Raw genomic sequence first — 17,938 nt, 5'->3', positions numbered from 1 at the left:
CCAAAAACCAGGACAGGCACTTATTTATGCCTAATATCATTTAAGTAAATGAATTTCATTTACTTAAGATATTATTCATAAATAAGCAAATACCCCCTATTTGAATCCAATAAAAACAGTTAAAAAATAAAATTCCAAAAGGATAAAAAGTCAACCCCCCCCAGTTCAAAAACAAAAACTGGATTTTCGACGGTAGGTGCAATTTTCAGCTTTTAAATGTTGGGGTTTTTCTTAACCCTAAAAATTCCATAAATCTTAATATGGTAAAACATTGCTAAAAACCAAAAGTGCAGTAAATATTCATTTGTTTTGATGTCTAAAAAAATATTTTCATTCAGAACGATTTTGACAGCATTAGAGCACACCAAATAAGGTTTGACCAAAGCACAACTCCTTCAACATAAATCCGATTTAAGCAATCATTACAAAAAAAATTGGATTTTACTAAAAAGGGAAAAAAATTAAGGTCACAATCTTGTTGTAACCAACCTTGGTTATAACCAAGATTACTCATTATAATTTGGCTCCCATACCTGTAAAAGTATTTCTTTATTATCATTTTCTTATTAATTCCAAATGGGTAAAAGGCCTACTTGACATTGTCATTACTATTCTTATGGTGATGCAGGACTAAGGCAATATAATTTTTGACAGTCATTCGAACATCAGAATCAATGACTTAAAAAAGTGCATATATGCTAACAAACCTCATTTTCATCTGGAAATTCAGTACTTCCCATGAAGAGCATGTGTTCTGCAAAGCATAAAAGTTGAAACTTGTAAGCAGTGCCAGCCAACCAAAACTTGGAATATTTTCAAGCAAAACTTCTACAGTGACTTGCATATAAACAACAAATTAAAAACAGAACTTCCCTTTGTAAGTTATATCATTATTATTTTTTTCTTCTCTTTTTTTTACATTTTATTCCCCTTTCATCTTTCAACCCCCCGCCCAATTTCTGAAGGAGCTGGTTACGAGCTTTAACCAAAATTATATGACCAATAGAATCTACACAAAAGTCCACAGGTTAAAGTTGTAAACTATGTCAGAAAGTTGTACTCCTAGTTTTGATGAAAGTACGATTGGAAAAAAAAAACTTACTGCCAATCAGTTTTCTTTCTTTGCAGTCGATCAGCCAAACCTATCCATTCTGGATAACTTTTTCTTTTCTTCAAATGTAATTCTCGACACGAACCAATATTGACGGACAATATTAACTTGGATTTGATCAATTAATCGAACCATTTCCCTCTATTAGCCTTCTAGTTGAAATAGAAATTTGAATGGGGGCTTAACAGAGTCTCCTTCCTCCTGATTATACATGACAACCCACATTTTCAAACAGGAGACAATCCCATCTTAACAATTATTCAAAAGGAGGTACTGTGTTCCCTTAGCTAAGTATTTAACTCCGCAAGGACCCATTTTATTCTTATCCCATGCTTCCCTTCCGAAGGCAAAATGGTACAACCTTACTTGGAAGTCATGCATCCAAAAGTTGAAACACGGGTATATCCTCTCTTCTGCCAATAAATTTTTCCCTAATTCATTGGAACAATTTAAACTTAACTTTTTCTTAATTCTGTACAATGAGATAAGTAAAAGATCAGGAGATCCGGATACCATTTAGTACAATGAGTTGCCAAGCTTCGTATACCATTTAGTCATATGTTAAAAACATCACCGGATGCTTTTTTCTTTTATATATAATCTACAGACACACACAAATTTGATTAATGAGATTGAAAAAAAAAATAGCTTTGTGCTTTGCTCTGGGAGAGAGTATGGTGAGATGCCATTGGTGAGAGACCCAAGTCTGAGAGAGACTACCATATCTTCTTCCCTTCTTCTATTTCTTATTTTTTATTTTATTATTCTAAAATTTCTTGCAAATATGAGAACTGATCGAAGCATTTACTGTTGCTGGTCCTGAAGTTTGCGATCCTCTTGTGGACTGCTTATCACTTGTGACTGGTCTACATTATTAAGAACCCCCCACGATTGAATGAATGGATTAACAGGCAGTTTAGCTTATTTTGAGTAGAGACTAGAGATTGTAATCTTTCTCCTATCTTCTCCCCACCCCACCCCCCCAAAACAAAACGATTGGGTTTTCTTGTTCTCTTCTTTCTTTTCACTCTTCTCCGTCTCTTCCATCAATCTGAACCCACCACCAGCAGATCCCCATCGATCTGCGTCAACTTAGTATCAGAGCCACAAACCTGGTAATGCAAAACTCGACCTTGAACCAGGGAAAACCAGCGGGAGACCGATTGCAGCAGTATCAATACAATAAAAGAACAAAAAATTAAATAACTAAAACTCTTTTATTGTTATTTTCTATTTACATATGAAGGAGAACATAAAAGGGTAAGAAAAAGAATAAGAAAGGGATATAGATGGGGGGGTTAGGATCAGCTATCTCAGCCCATCATCCTCTCACCCAGGGCTTCTCACCCATGGAATCTCACCGTTGCTGCATCTCACAGCTTCATCAATAGCTCTTTTTTCTTCAATCTCTGTCACCTTTCTGTTCAGCCACATACATGTATTTATAATAAAACAACCCAATCCTAATCAAAGTAAGAAACTAATTAATAAAACCTACAAAATAGAAACTAGACTCTAATTAGGATTACAACTCAAACAGGAAACTAAATAAGTGTCTAACAATAAAAATAACACCAAAAATCAACTCCTCTAAGCCAGCAGTCCATATCAACCCCCAAATCACTGTTCACGTGAACAGTAACTTTTTTTTCTTTTTCTTGGTCTTCTTCATGCTTCGATCCACATCACCTGGCCATGGATTCGTTCGAGAGGTTTGTACTCTCTCAAGAATTTCAAGCAAATCAAGAACGCCTTGCGAATAGTTAAGGAACATCTTGAGGAGTGTAGACGGCAAGAGCAACTGTGAATTTAAATGCTGCAACCCTCGCTCGACGACTAGATGCTTCATTCAAAAAGATGATCTCAGTCGTTGAACAGTGGCCGGAAGAACAAGAAGACAAACCACAGATGATGGAGGACGAGGAGGCAACAATAATTTAGTATCAACTTGTGGCGAAGTATAAAAAAGGTTCCAATGGATTTCATGCTTCCAAGTTGCATTTCCGATAATGGACTCCTTTTCGTTTGATTTCAATCGTAGGATCGCGGCCTGATTGTTGGTTTTGTTCGGTCAAGGAGAATGGTTGTTGGTCAAACGTCGAAGATCCCCCCACTCTACAAAACTCATGGACGAGTTTTTTTACCCAAAGGGAACATTGCAGGAGCATGATCACCAACTTTGGACGTGGTTTGATCTTTCATTTTGGGCCTTTGTTTTGTACTTTGTAACTTGGATGTATTGTAATAATAGTATTGGACTAGTGGGAAGATATTCTTAGTGTCTCGTGGGGCCCATGAGGATCTTCTCTGCAGCCTTTGGGTGTGGGGCTTTAATTAGATATTATCATCTTATTTTATTTAAGTAGGTTTTCAGGTTACATTAGGAGGCTGCCCACATAGCCCACGCATATAGGAAGTTCCCTTTTTGTTTTGGAGTCTTAACTTTAATTATGTGTCAGTTATTAGATCAGGTTAGGGCACCTAAACATAACCTGCAGCTAGGAATGGTATCTTTTTTCTATTTGAGTTTTTATTCATTTTATTACCAATGTAGTTGAATCTGTTAAGGATACTCCTATTGGCAGATGATTGTAGGTGGTTCCTTATTTGTTTTTGTTTCTTTTTTCTCCTTGTTTTCAGTCTTTATTAATACATGTAAGGCTTAAGCAGACCCCCAAATTTGAATGAATGGATTAAGAGGTTGTTTAACTTACTTTGAGTAGAGATTGTAGTCTGTCTCTCTCTTCTCTCTCTCCTCCCTCTCCTCTCTTCTCCCTCCCAATGATTGGGTTTTCTGTCTCTCTTCTTCTTCTCCCTCTTCTTTTAATTCTCTTCCCTCGATCTGAACCCACCACCAGCAGATCCCTCTATCGATCTGCATCAGAGAGTGATGCAGAAACGAAGAAAAAAAGGACCTGATTTGGTCCTATGATGGCTTATTCCTTTAGTCTTTAGGAATCCACTCTAGTCCCAGTCATGGGGTTAGTTTTAGGGGTTATTTGTTTGAATTTTATGTTTTCTTGTTGACAGAGTTGGCTAGAATTAGGATTAGTAGTTTTCCAACTTGAAATTTAAAAGGTAAGTAAGAGTCCTCAATGGATATCCAATCACCTAAGGGCTAAGGGTTAGGGATTAGAACCCAGGAAGAGATCTAGAACTGTAGGTAAGGAAGAAAATTTCATATGAACCAGACAACAGGATCAATACCTGAGCCAAACCTTGGTTGAATGCTCTATGTTAGAAGTTTTCGTAGTAGGGGGAGGGAGTCATGAATTAGCGCTAGAGCTAATTCACGACTTCTCCCTCAGGGGTGTTTTGGTCTTTTTGGGTTTACCCTATTGTCTTTTGAATTAAGTTAATATATATTGAAGGTTTTGGGGGCAGTCAATCTCACGGCTGTGACTCCCAAACTGTTGCAGCAATTCTCTTCTATTCCTCCCCTCTTCTTCTTCCTCTCTTCTTCTTTCTTCTTATTTTATTACATGGTATCAGAGCTGGATTGATAGGGACTGATCTACACTTACAAATATCAGTCATTCTCTGTTTGATCGAGACTCTACAGTGGCTGTAATCTGCTTCGACAAGTTGATTGGTTTGTAGGTCTTTTCAGGCTCTCGTTGGAAGGGGTACAGCACCCTATGCAATTTTTTATGCGTGTCTAGGGACTAGTTCGAGTTTATATGAAGAACTAGGTCTGATTTGTTTGTGTTTTTGATGAAGAATGTTGAGCAGTGATTTTTTATGGTGAGTTGGTTTATGTTTTTTGGAGGAGAGTCACGATTTTTATTTTAATTGGTGACCTATTTGTTGGCTGTCCCTGTGGTTTGTGAGAATGGTTGAAACCAAGACTACCGTGGCTGAAATCTCAGCTTCTCATTGTATTACTGATCGCAAATTAGAAGGCATATCAAATTTCCAGCAATGGAAGAAGGTTGTTTGATTAGCTTTGATTGGCCGTGATCAACAGGATCATTTAACTAAACCAAAACCTGATGGAGATACCACATGGGACACTGTTGATGCTAGGATTTTGAGCCAGATGTTAAATTCAATGGAAAATCAGATTGCAGATTTGGTGACTCATATTGATACAATTAAGGACCTATGGGAATATTTGAATGTCCTATACTCTGGACAAGATAACCTGTCTCGTATATATGATTTGTCACAGGCGTTCTATAAAGTGAAGCAAAAGAATCTTAATGTTACCCAATATTTTGCTGACTTCAAACGTTTGTATGAGGAGCTCAATTCAGTCCTTCCTATCTCATCGGATGTACAGGCAATGCAATCAGCGAGAACAACTTGCTGTTATGGTATTTTTGGGTGGACTTCGTAAGGAGTTTGAGTCGGTGAGGTCTCAAATACTTGGTGGGGATAAGGTCACCACTCTTTCTGACACTTTTTCTTGAGTTTTACGTGCTTCCCGTGAGAGCAGCCAAGAGACCACCACTGCTGAAAATTCTGCTCTTGCTTCTGTTCCACCAAACCGTGGTCCTACAGGAGGGTCGGGTAATAGTGGTGGTGGTGGTAGGGGTCGTGGGACTGGTACTAGTAAAGCCCCCACAACTGGTGCTTCAGAGGCTTCTGGACAGGTGCGGACCTATCATCATTGTGGCAAGCCTGGCCACATTCAGCGCTTTTGTTGGAAACTACATGGTAAGCCACCTCAATTTGCTAACTCGGCCAGCAATGAGTCGGGAGTTTCCTCTTCTTCCAAGTCCGAGGGTAAGACTGTGACGATGTCTGATGAAGATTATGAGCGCTTTACTCAGTTTCATAATTCCCGGTCATCTCAGTTCTCCGCTGCCACTCTGGTTCAGACAGGTAATGCTACTACATGCCTCTCCTCCACTTCTCGACCCTGGATCATTGATTCAGGTGCTTTGGATCACATGACTGGGGTTCCTGGTATTTTTTCCTCATTTTGTGAGTCTTCTTCCAATGTAGTGTTAGCTGATGGGTCTTTAGCTCAGGTTCGGGGTACTGGCATGTGCAAGCTACCTCCTCTTTGTCCTTATCATCTGTTTCTTATTTACCTAAGTTTCCCTTTAATTTGTTATCTGTTCACAAGTTTACCAAAGCTCATAATTGTTCTGTCACTTTTTTCCCTGGCTATTGTGTATTTCAGGATCTCAAGTCGAAGAAGACGATTGGTAGAGGTGGGGAATCTGGGGGGCTGTATCTACTTGAAGACACATCAGCTGTGGCATGTTCGAGTGTGGCGCTTCCTCATCAGATTCATTGTCGTTTGGGTCATCCTTCATTGGAGAGTTTGAAAATTTTGGATAGTCGTTTTAAGTCTTTGTCTAGTCTTAATTGTGAGTCATGTAAGTTTGGGAAACTTCACCGTGTAAGTTATCCCCCTAGAGTCAATAAACGGGCTGCCCACCCTTTTGCACTTGTTCATTCTGATATTTGGGGCCCTTGTCCGGTTGTTTCTCAGTTAGGCTTTCGTTACTTTGTTACATCGTTCTGAGTTATTCTCCATTTTTTGTGCTTTTGTTCTTGAAATTCAGAATCAATTTCAAACTTCTTTAAAAGTTCTTCGTAGTGATAATGCTAAAGAATACTTTTCTGCTCCTTTTTCTTCATTTATGGTTCAGCATGGCATTATTCATCAGTCCTCTTGTGCGGACACACCACAACAAAATGGTGTGGCCGAAAGAAAAAACAAGCATTTAATGGAGGTTACTCGCTCTCTTTTGTTTGAGATGAAAGTGGCTAAAATTTTTTGGGCTGATGCTGTTTTGACAGCCTATTATCTTATTAATCATCTACCTTCTTCGGTTTTGTGTGGGAGTATTCCATATTCTTTATTGTTTCCTTCACAACCTTTGTTTGCATTGCCTCCACGGGTTTTTGGGAGTGTTTGTTTTATTCGGGATCATCGTCCTGGTCGCTCTAAATTGAATCCCCGGGCTCTTAAATGTCTTTTTGTGGGATATTCTAAAACTCAAAAGGGTTATCGTTGCTACTCTTTTCATTTGAAGAAATACTTTGTTACTGCTGATGTCAAATTCTTTGAGTCCACTCCCTTTGTTGAGTCTTTGCTGCCTTCTTCAGATTTGGACGATGATCTGCCCCTTTATGTTGTCGAGCAATCTTCTCTTTTGCAGGATCCTTTGCCAGCAGCGCCACCTCTAGCTAAGCCACCTGCTGTGTTTCATCGTCGCTCTTCTGACGAGCTGACAACTCGTATTTCAGCCCTTGACAAATATAGCAAACGGTTCGCTCCCTCTACCACGTCTTCTTCGCCTCCAGATCCGAATCCTCCAATAGGTACTTCCCCTTCACCTCCTGCTCCTGTTATTTCTGATTTGGATGTTCCTATTGCTGTCTGTAAGGGTGTTCGGAGTTGTACCCAACATCCTATCTCTAACTTTGTGTCCTATTCTGGTTTGTCCTCTAATTTTGTTGCTTGTCTCTCCACTATTGAGAGTCATCCTATTCCTAAGTCTGTTGTCGAAGCCTTGTCTGACCCTGGGTGGAGGGCTGCTATGACTGAGGCATTGTCTGCGCTACAGGAAAATCAGACATGGGACCTTGTTTCTTTACCCTCTGGTAAGACCGCAATTGGCTGCCAGTGGATCTTTGTGGTGAAAGTTAATCCTGATGGGTCTGTGGCTAGGTTGAAGGCCCGTCTTGTAGCTAAGGGCTATGCCCAGGTCTATGGTATAGACTATCTGGATACTTTTTCTCTTGTTGCGAAACTTACTTCGGTTTGCATATTTCTCTTTTTAGCTGCTACACATCATTGGCCTTTGTATCAGTTGGATATCAAGAATGCTTTCTTGCATGGTGATCTCCATGAGGAGGTATATATGGAGCAACCTACTGGTTTTGTTGCTCAGGGGGAGTCGGGTAAGGTGTGTCAGCTGAAGAAATCGTTGTATGGGCTGAAACAGTCACCACGGGCATGGTTTGGCCGGTTTACTGAAGTTGTGTTGCAGTTTGGACTGACTCGATCTGAGAGTGATCATTCGGTGTTCTTCCGATGTTCTGATGCAGGGAGGATATTTTTGGTATTGTATGTAGATGACATTGTTATCACAGGAGATGATTCTTCAGGTATTGAGAGCTTGAAGACACATTTGGGACAGCAATTTCAGACTAAGGCTATGGGACGTCTGAAATATTTTTTGGGTATTGAAGTAGCCCAATCACGGAAAGGAATTTCGATCTCTCAGTGAAAGTATGTACTTGACTTGCTTTCAGAGACAGGGTTACTGGGGTCTAAACCTTTGGATACTCCTATGGATCCTAATTTGAAACTAGTGGCTGATGGTGGTGACATCCTTGATGATCCTGAGAAGTATTGGAGGCTGGTAGGGAAACTCAACTATTTGACTGTGACTAGGCCTGACATCTCTTTTCCTGTCAGTGTACTCAGTCAGTTTATGTCCTCTCCTCGGACGTCTCATTGGGATGCAGTTATAAGAGTTTTGCGCTATATCAAGAAAGCTCCAGGCCGTGGTCTTCTGTATTCTGATCATGGTCATGGGAGGGTTGAAGGCTTTACTGATGCTGACTGGGCAGGGTCTCCAATTGATCAAAGATCCACTTCAGGTTACTGTGTGTTTGTTGGAGGAAATCTTGTCTCATGGAAGAGCAAGAAACAGACCGTTGTAGCTCGGTCCAGTGCAAAGTCGGAGTATCGTGCTATGGCACATGACACTTGTGAACTGATGTGGGTTAAACAGTTGATGGTAGAACTTGGGTTTGTTGATGATTCTCCTATGTTATTGTGGTGTGACAATCAGGCTACCATTCATATCTCTACCAATCCTGTGTTTCATGAGAGGACAAAACACATTGAGGTTGACTGTCATTTTATTCGTGAAAAGCTGCAACAAGGGATTATCTCTCCTCGTCATGTTCGAACTGGGGAGCAACTTACTGATTTATTTACAAAGTCTTTGGGGAGTGTGAGAGTAGATTATATTTGTAACAAGCTAGGCATGATTAACATATATGCTCCAGCTTGAGGGGGGAGTGTTAGAAGTTGTCGTAGTAGGGGGAGGGAGTCTTGAATTAGCGCTAGAGCTAATTCACGACTTCTCCCTCAGGGGTGTTTTGGTCTTTTTGGGTTTACCCTATTGTCTTTTGAATTAAGTTAATATATATTGAAGGTTTTGGGGGCAGTCAATCTCACGGCTGTGACTCCCAAACTGTTGCAGCAATTCTCTTCTATTTCTCCCCTCTTCTTCTTCCTCTCTTCTTCTTTCTTCTTATTTTATTACACTCAAAAAGGATGAGGTACAACATAGCCAATTTTGATTCAATCCAATGGCCAGATCTTAAGTTTTCATGAAGTTAAAGAAATAGCAAGTTACCAAAAGAGAAGTTCAGATTTAGTAACTAATAGAAAACAGCAACTAGAAACCAAAATAGGAAGTCAAGCTTTCAAATAGAAACAAGGATCAAAATAGGGAACCAAACTGGACAAAAATAGCAACAAACTGAAACCAGAATTAGAAACAAGTATTAACAGAACAGGAACTGTATAGTATTAAAAACCACAGATATGAGTATGGGATTCACATACCAGATTCAGCCAAAGGAAAGTATTGATTGAGTAATGCACAAGGATATGATCTAGGCTTCCCACCTAGAACTTGACTATCATCTGATGTAGTTGCATTAGGCATTAATCCCGTATGGAGGCCTATATCCAAGCATGGGAGGCTCATAAGGTGCTAGCGGCAGTCCAATGGGCTGAAATTGACCTTTGGATAGTTATATTATAGGTTGGGCCATTATTTTATTTTTATTGTAATCGGCCTTATTCATAAACCCATAAAAAAAAGGCGTACCCAGTGCACGAGGCTCCCGCCACTGTGGGGTCTGGGGATGGTCATAATGTACGCTGTTTTAACACCCACTTCGCGGAGAGGCTGTTTCCAGACTTGAACCCACTACCACTAGGCCAAAAGGAGCAACCTTACCGTTGCACAGAGATCCGCCCTTAAAATAAGTGGACGCATCAAATAGTAATTTTCAAAATACTGTACACAGTAAACCTAGGCTTTAAAAATAAATAAAAATCTACGAAAGTTAGTAGGTTATCAACATTATAATAATCTCCCTCTCCCCCTTCCCCCCAAGCTGATGGATCAAGTTTTAAAGCAATTTATTGGAACTGTATTGATTGAGTTAAAAGGACGATCCATTACTTTCCCACCGACTTTGACACATAACTATTTAACTTTTAGTTCCACTTTAATAAATCTTGAAGTATTTCAGGGATTCTAAAAAACACAAGTACACAACCAATCCTTAAGTACTATTATACCCAAATCACATTTGGAACAATAAATCCAACATCAACAGCTACAATATCCATTTCCCTTTTTCCCTAATTTCGTTTTGCCTGTTCTAGTTTTGAACTAGATATGGTAGCATGCATCCAGCATGAATGAATCAAATCTACTGGCCCATAATGACAATATGTTCTTATTTCATTATTCTCCAAGTAGTATAGCTTTCTCCAATAATATAATCCAATTATCCCATCTTCTGTTTAAATGGCTTTTTCCTCCTTCTTTGATAAGTAAAAAATCATGGAGTTATGCGGCATCAGTTGAATTTCCTAAGAATTGTTCCTTCATGTGCTTTCTTTAATGGATTAAACATATCATATCATTTGTTTTTCATCCAGAAGCCAGATTGAATATAGTTTCTCAGTCACTATAGACACCAGAAAAACATGGAAACATATAAAAACACAAACAAAGAAAGAGACAAACATAATGAATATTTGGAATCAAACCTAGAAAGTGGGCAAGACCCTGTGCCTCAAAAGGATCAGAGAAGCTACCCATTCCTACACACATTGCTGCAGCTGCCTGCAAAACATGTTAATCAGAGAAGATAACCTCCAAATGCATAAACAAATAAAAGGCCTATTAAAATTTAGAAGAAGCACAAACAAATTTTTATGCCACTTAAGTTAGATGAGAAAACAAAACTACTTCAAGACCAAATCAAACATAGTTGTCAAGGCGTCACCTATGCGTCTTGGTAGCATAGGCGAGCACCTTGTTGGTGTCGCCACATCTAGGCCCCCCTCCAACACCTTGGTCACCGCGATGACAACTATGAACTCAAACTCTACAACAATGACCTGAATCAAGAGTAAAGAGGAAAAATACACACAGACAATAGCGAACTGAACTCATATGAATCTTACATGATCTCAGACTGGCTACATGTTTGTATAGCAACAGTATAGAGATTAAGGGGTATCCTGCATTTTGATTGACCTATGAAGAGCCCCTAAAGGTTCTCTCGCCTACAAAGGCTGGCTCCTTATCATCCTCATTGAACATCTCAATCCAGTGGTTGCCAAGGTCTGTCAGCTCATGGCAGATTAAATTGGCCAATGAGGTTTCCATATGCAATATTGGTATATGCAGCATTGACATTAGTGCGTCGTTGGTCCTTTCACCTTTCAGTTGTTCTTACTTTGGGTGCTCGATAAATATATTCGTCATCGACCCTCTCCCCTCCCCCAACCAAAAAAAAATTCTAATGCATGCTTTTGCACACAGGAGTAAATTAAGCTACGTTGAACCAAAAACAAACTTTCATTCAAACGCATTGATTGAAGTATGAACTATGAACTGCTTTCATTCAAACGGATTGATTGAAATATGAACATGAACTGGGCACAGAGTACGCATTGAAATCTGTCACAACTCCCACAACTCTAATCAAAAACATCAATTGAAATGTGAACTGGCTCCAGTTTGGGAAAATATACATTCATATTATTCAAAGAAACATGTGAATTAGCGATATATACCTGTAAACGAATATTACTATACCATAATCTCCTTTCGTGCTACTAAGAAAATAAAATTAAAAATTTTCGACTGAGCATTTGGTTTGGTCGTTGGGTAACAGATAAAGAAAACAACCTTTTTAGTCTGTGAATCCTTATTTTTCTTCTCATCCTCTTCCTCGCCTTCATCTTCTTCTTCCTCATCATCCTCGTCGTCATCGTCATCATCATCATCATCATCGTCATATTCACCTTCGCTCTCATCGGACTCATCTCCGTACTCTTCTTCATCGCCGTTCTCTAGGGTTTTAGAAGAACATTCAGAAGGACCATCTGGGAATATCTCTGGATCGTGAACGAGAAGGGCACAGAGGCCATTAGGAAGATTGAGAATTTTGTATAAACGTTTGTCTATTGGGGACTTTATCACGGCGTTGCCCGAAGCAAAAAGAGAAGAAGAAGGCGTAACTGCCATTTTCAACTTTCTTCGTATACCTCCTCGTCCTCCTTTTCTTATTCTTCTATAACAACAACTTGCGAGTGGGGATTTTATAGATTTCAGAAGCTGCTCTTCTCTGGAAATCCCTTCTCGACTCTCCGCGCATCTGCTTTTTCGTTTTATAGTTCTTCTACAGTGTATAACCTCTCTGCTGCTGCTGATGGTGATGCGTGATAGTTGACGCCCACACAAGAGAGCAGGCGCAGCAATCATCGGCTATTTGATACATTGCAAGTGGCCGCATATAAAGGCCGCCGCAACGTGCCATAAGGCGGGGCTGGGTTCAGGCCAGTGTATTCTGGCTCAGTAACATCACTGTGACCAATCGAGGTGCTTGCTTATTCCATTTATTTATTTGTTTTTCATATGGGCCCACTGGCTTCTGTGGGACCAATTGATATAGTCGCATATATGCCAGTGCGCACTCCGCACTCGCCAGGATGTGAAGCATTGATTGAAAATTCAGGTTTTGATTCGGGTGAGTCTGAGACTGAGTCGAAAAATTGTAAAATTTGATTCAAGAGTCACGTCAACTCAAATTGAAGGATGTGAACGGATATTTGAAAATTCGTATTCGATCCGCGATCATATTTGTTTAGGGGAATCCAAATCCGTTGAAAACTAGAATATGGTAATTCTTTTATTCGATTGATTGATGATTATCCGATTCCAATGATAATAACATTTCTAAAATATATTTTTGTGCCTGTGAATCTAATTAATTTATCTTATTGGATTTTTTTTCCTCTTATTTTATAATTTTATAAGTTAAGATAACGAGATTCTTTTCCCATATTTTCTATTAGTTTATATATATTGTTCTATGCAGTGTGATACATTGAATCATATACTTATTACAATAAATATAAGATATAATTAAAAATAAAAACGTAAGAAAATCAAAGACTAAGAATAATAAGAAAAGGGTAGCGGCTGAACTCTAAATTTCCACCCTATCGCTCAACAACAAAACAGTAACGATGTCAACGGATAATTGAAAATTCGTATTCGATCAGTGTTCCTATCCATTAATGAGAATCTATATTCAAAAAATCACTTTCCATAAACTATTTGAATCTATCTGAAACCTAATAAGATATTGTCTGAATCCATCCAAATATAATTGGATACAAAAATGATAATGCCACTATCCGACCGAATTTTTACATCCCAACTCAAACAATTTTAAAAAGGATTAGACTCATGAACATGCCTGCGAACATGGTTGCCACACATGTTCCCTGACACAGGGGTGTACAAAATGACCACCATATCCCCCCAATCCCATAAATTAAATATACCCTTGTGTCAGGGCACAAGGGCAGCATGCGCTGCACGACCGAGTGGCGTTCTCTCTCCCTAAAATTAAATATACACACTAAATGATGATATATGAATAATGGTTGTGTAATACGTTATTAAATCATGTCATTAAAATTAGGTTACAATTTAAAAGTGGAGTGAAAAAACGATGAAACATGCCATTGAGGGTAGATTTGGGTATTTAAAAAATTACTAGAGAATGAGAGGCAAAAGTTTGGTTTACTATGGGATTAGAAAATGAGGAAAAAGAAAAAAATAACTAAGTATTCCATAGAGAAAATGAATAAATATGGATTAAGTTTAGGGTATTGATAGAACTTTTTTTTTTATTGCCAACCTAATCTTGATACTCCTACAATGTAGCAAGAGTCCCAAGAGGTCATAGCTGTTTAGACATTAGACCTTGAGATCAATTAGTATTATCTCTAAGCATTAAAGATTTGCAAGAAGACAAACTCAAGCAATAAAATGAAGTCATCGAGCAAGAATCTCAATGGAAGATCTTAAACTCAAAATTAATCGATCAAAGTTATGTAGTGTTGAAGCATAAGGATTAAAGATCAAATTTTAATGAATCATCACAAATATCAAGTGCCTTCGAAACTAGAATGGCAATGTACATCTTCAAATAATGTTCTAAATTGGAACAAAACTTATGAATAGTTTGAATCAATGAATCTTGTATATTCCTAAGATGTAATTGATGCTCGAGTAGCTCTTAGATCTCAAGGACTTAGTCATAAGTTGGCCAAACTATACTAATTGGTTTAATCTTATTTGTGGGCTTCATCTGTGACTGAAGGGTAACTTATGGACTTTGATCAATAAATTAGACTAGGCACATTAAGCAACACAAGTTGGAGGTCGAGTGGCTAAGGTCATAAGATTTATGGCAAAAAATATCAGTTGGATGAAATGTCAATCGACCGGCCTAAAGCTGGACAAAGTTCCTCGACGAAGGAGTTATTGTCATTTTAGCCAAGCTGGTCAACTGGCTTTGCTAAGGGGAAAATTATATTCTCCATTTATCTGCCCCTCCATTTCCTCCATTTCATCTAATAGAGGGGGGAGTGGACCCCACCCGGGCAGTGTGTTCGGGCAAGGGATAGGGTGATCATTTCTACCCCCTATGAGATGAAATGGAGGAAATGAAAGGACAAATAAATGGAGACCATAAAGATCCCTTTGCAAGGGGGGGTAACCATCTACTATTCACTTTTGTCTTGTGGTCATATTTTAAACGGCTATTTCCTCAAGGGGATTGATCGACCCTTCAAGGCAATCAAGGATAGTCGACCATCTCAGCTTAAAGAAGTCATTGGAAATTCTAATAGTAATATTTTTTTTGTCATTCCTTTTCCACAGTTTAGTACTTAATTGGAAGATTTTGGGTTTTAGAAACTATTGAGAATCATTTTAGTGTTCTCTAACTTGCTCATTAACCTTTTGAGACTGTAAGTTTCTTTTATTGTAAGAATTGTTGGAGATAAAATATCTCCAAATGGTTATTCACTTAGGTGATTGTGGAGGTGAGATTACTATCCGATAAAAGCAACCAGAGAGGTTTGATTGCAACCATTTAGAAAGCAATCGGGTTATAAATTGTAAAGTTGAAAAACTATTGAATTAGTTGTGAATAGATAAAACATGTAAATATTAAATGGGAAAGAGAACGCTACCTCTATGTGTGTCCCTGCATCCAGACATAGGGGTGTGCCAACACCCCCGACAAGATGATTTACACTCACTAGGGAAAAAATTTGTACCATACTAAACGGACAACCAAGTAGGGTTATAGTTTCTTTTTCACTGATACTGATTACAACAATAATTCCCCTACCCCCCCTAAAAAAAGTGAGGGACATATGATTTTATTTTATTTTTATTGTTAGAGACGTAATTACGAAAAACAAATTTACTGAAATAAAATGATCACGTTTAGAATTATCAGTTACCATCAAGACCTAAAAATGGCTAAAACCACAGAGTCACACATCAATGCTTCTAATCGATGTTTTTTAACTTGGGAACTGAGCGCCAAGGGAATTGAACTTTGCATTGGATTTGGTTGCTTTAGTTTGGGAAAGAAAGAGAAAAGACAGTACACTACAAATTAACAAAAATAACCCAAAAGTACCCAAAGCATGGGTAAACAACATTAAAAATGTCTCCTAGACATGAGCAAATTCTAATTAAATATCGAAGCATTTTGAACTATAAAAAGAAGAGACGTATATATGGTGATGAAGAGATTGGACAGAAGAATATACATCTCTAAAAGTAATAAGAAAATCTTAGCTATAGATTGATTGAAGCCACTTCAAATCGACTACCAGGAAAACAAACATTGACCACCACACCATGTGGAGAAAACCCAGTTGAAGAAGATGTTTTTGACCAATTTGGTGCTAGAATAGACCGGCAATGCACCTTGTGTTGCCACGGGTCAGGGTGCATTGTCGGTTTATGCTGGCACCAAGATTGGTATCCACCGAATTTTTTAAGCCTTCAACAGTCGTTCCGTGGAAAACTCTCACATAGAAGGGTGGTGGTGATTCTCCATAAACTTCACTAACTTCAACTTCAACCCGTAAATCCATTTTAAGTTTGAAGAAGAATGGTGATAGAGAAATGGTGTGGGACATACCTTTTAATTACAAAAATCATTCGTTTTGTGTTTGTTTGGTTTTTTTTGTCTAGTTAGGTAACTCATGCGATTGTCATTTGTGAGAACTTACCGTTTAAGAATAATAATAACCCAAAATACCCAAAGCATGGGCAAACAAGATGAACGACATCTAGACATGAGTAGTCTGATTAAATATCGAAGCATTTTGAACAATATAAAAAACAAGAGACGTATGGTGGTGAAGAGATTCGATAGAAGAATATGCATCTCTAAAAGTAATAAGGAGGTCCTCCAACTACAAATTGATCGAAGCCACTTCAAACTATTGGGAAAACAAATATTGACCACCACCACCACCATCATGAAAGGGTGTCAATTTGGTATGATACTAAAGCCAAGCACCCCATATCGATACCGTACCATACAAAGTATGATATCGATCATTTTTTCATGCCGATATTTTACTGTACGGTTATGGTTTGGTATATGGAATGTGTTCGATATGTATTCGGTACGATATATGGTATTTGTTATATGTTTCTTATATTATTTATACAAATTAGTATATATAATATAAAATATTATATTTACTATGTTATATTCTTATGTATATAAATTATTATATATATTTAACATGTATACTTATATATATTATTGAGCAAATTACATCCTCCCCCTGGTGTTTGAAACAATAATAGAACACCCCCTATAGTTTCACCATTTCCACGCACCTCCCCCTGAACAATTGTGAGGCTTACAAATAAGTCCTTCCTGTTAAGTTTAAACCGTTAGGTGTAGTTAAACATTTGAAAATTACCATATTACCCTTCAATTTTTACATTGACCATTTTACCCTTAGACATAGCCATAGCCATAGCCATAGCCATAGCCATAGCCTAGACCCATCTCCCTCAAAACCAACATTCCATTGTCATCTTCCTCCACCTATCCCTTTCTTCTCCGGCAATCTGAGAAGAAAGCACCCAAATGTGTCTCTCTGAGAACCTCCATGTCCTCTTCATATTCTCCTTCTTCCTCACGTTTCATCTCCCCATCTCCAGTGCTTCTTCACGTCCAACAGTTAGAGTCACCATATCGACTAATCCAACAGCACATCTTCCCCATCCAGAACGTTTTGCCTCAGTCCTCCGATCACTCAAGATCCCCTACGTGAGGCTCCCAAAGCCCAACCCTAAAACCATCCGAGCTTTCACTCTTCTTCTGGATTTCCTCCTTCTAGGTTAATCTTTCTCTTAATCTTCTCTTCCATTATTTTTAATTGCTCTTTATTTGCCTCCAATATTCTTCCTATTCTCCTTGTTTGTTACTGCAGATATTATGTTCTGTGCGGTACCTGCAACCAACCAGATTTGAATACAACTCTAACAATCCTTTTCTGTTCTTGCTCAAACTTGGAGTGTAGGCCATACACCTTGGGCAATTCAAGACCTAAAATTTCATTCCCAGATTTCCACTCTACTAGGAGTTACTGACCTTCAACTGAAACCCTACCTAACTTATGCCCAGTCCAGTTATAGGTATTTTTTATCATTTTTTTCCTGATCTGCTGACCCATTGTTGATTGTTTCT

General features: G+C 38.5%; 1 protein-coding gene across 2 annotated transcripts in view; it reads right to left on the bottom strand.

Annotated features, from left to right (window-relative positions):
• LOC122670679 (nardilysin-like) overlaps positions 1-17,938 on the bottom strand; it is a 75,338-nt gene that overhangs the window by 43,858 nt on the left and 13,542 nt on the right. The window contains exons 2-4 of one of the 2 annotated variants that reach the window (XM_043867641.1): positions 12,034-12,395; positions 10,884-10,959; positions 708-754 (exon numbers count right to left, since the gene is read on the bottom strand). In XM_043867641.1, the coding sequence (XP_043723576.1) occupies positions 708-754; positions 10,884-10,959; positions 12,034-12,372 (462 nt within the window). In that variant the 5' untranslated portion in view covers positions 12,373-12,395. Of the gene's footprint in view, positions 1-707; positions 755-10,883; positions 10,960-12,033; positions 12,615-17,938 lie in introns of those variants that run through there. The other variant, XM_043867640.1, reaches the window with a different exon arrangement.

The sequence above is a fragment of the Telopea speciosissima genome, chromosome 8 (genome assembly GCF_018873765.1).
Source record: "Telopea speciosissima isolate NSW1024214 ecotype Mountain lineage chromosome 8, Tspe_v1, whole genome shotgun sequence".
In the NCBI taxonomy this organism is placed as follows: Eukaryota; Viridiplantae; Streptophyta; class Magnoliopsida; order Proteales; family Proteaceae; genus Telopea; species Telopea speciosissima.
This window is presented reverse-complemented; position numbering and strand designations above follow the sequence as displayed.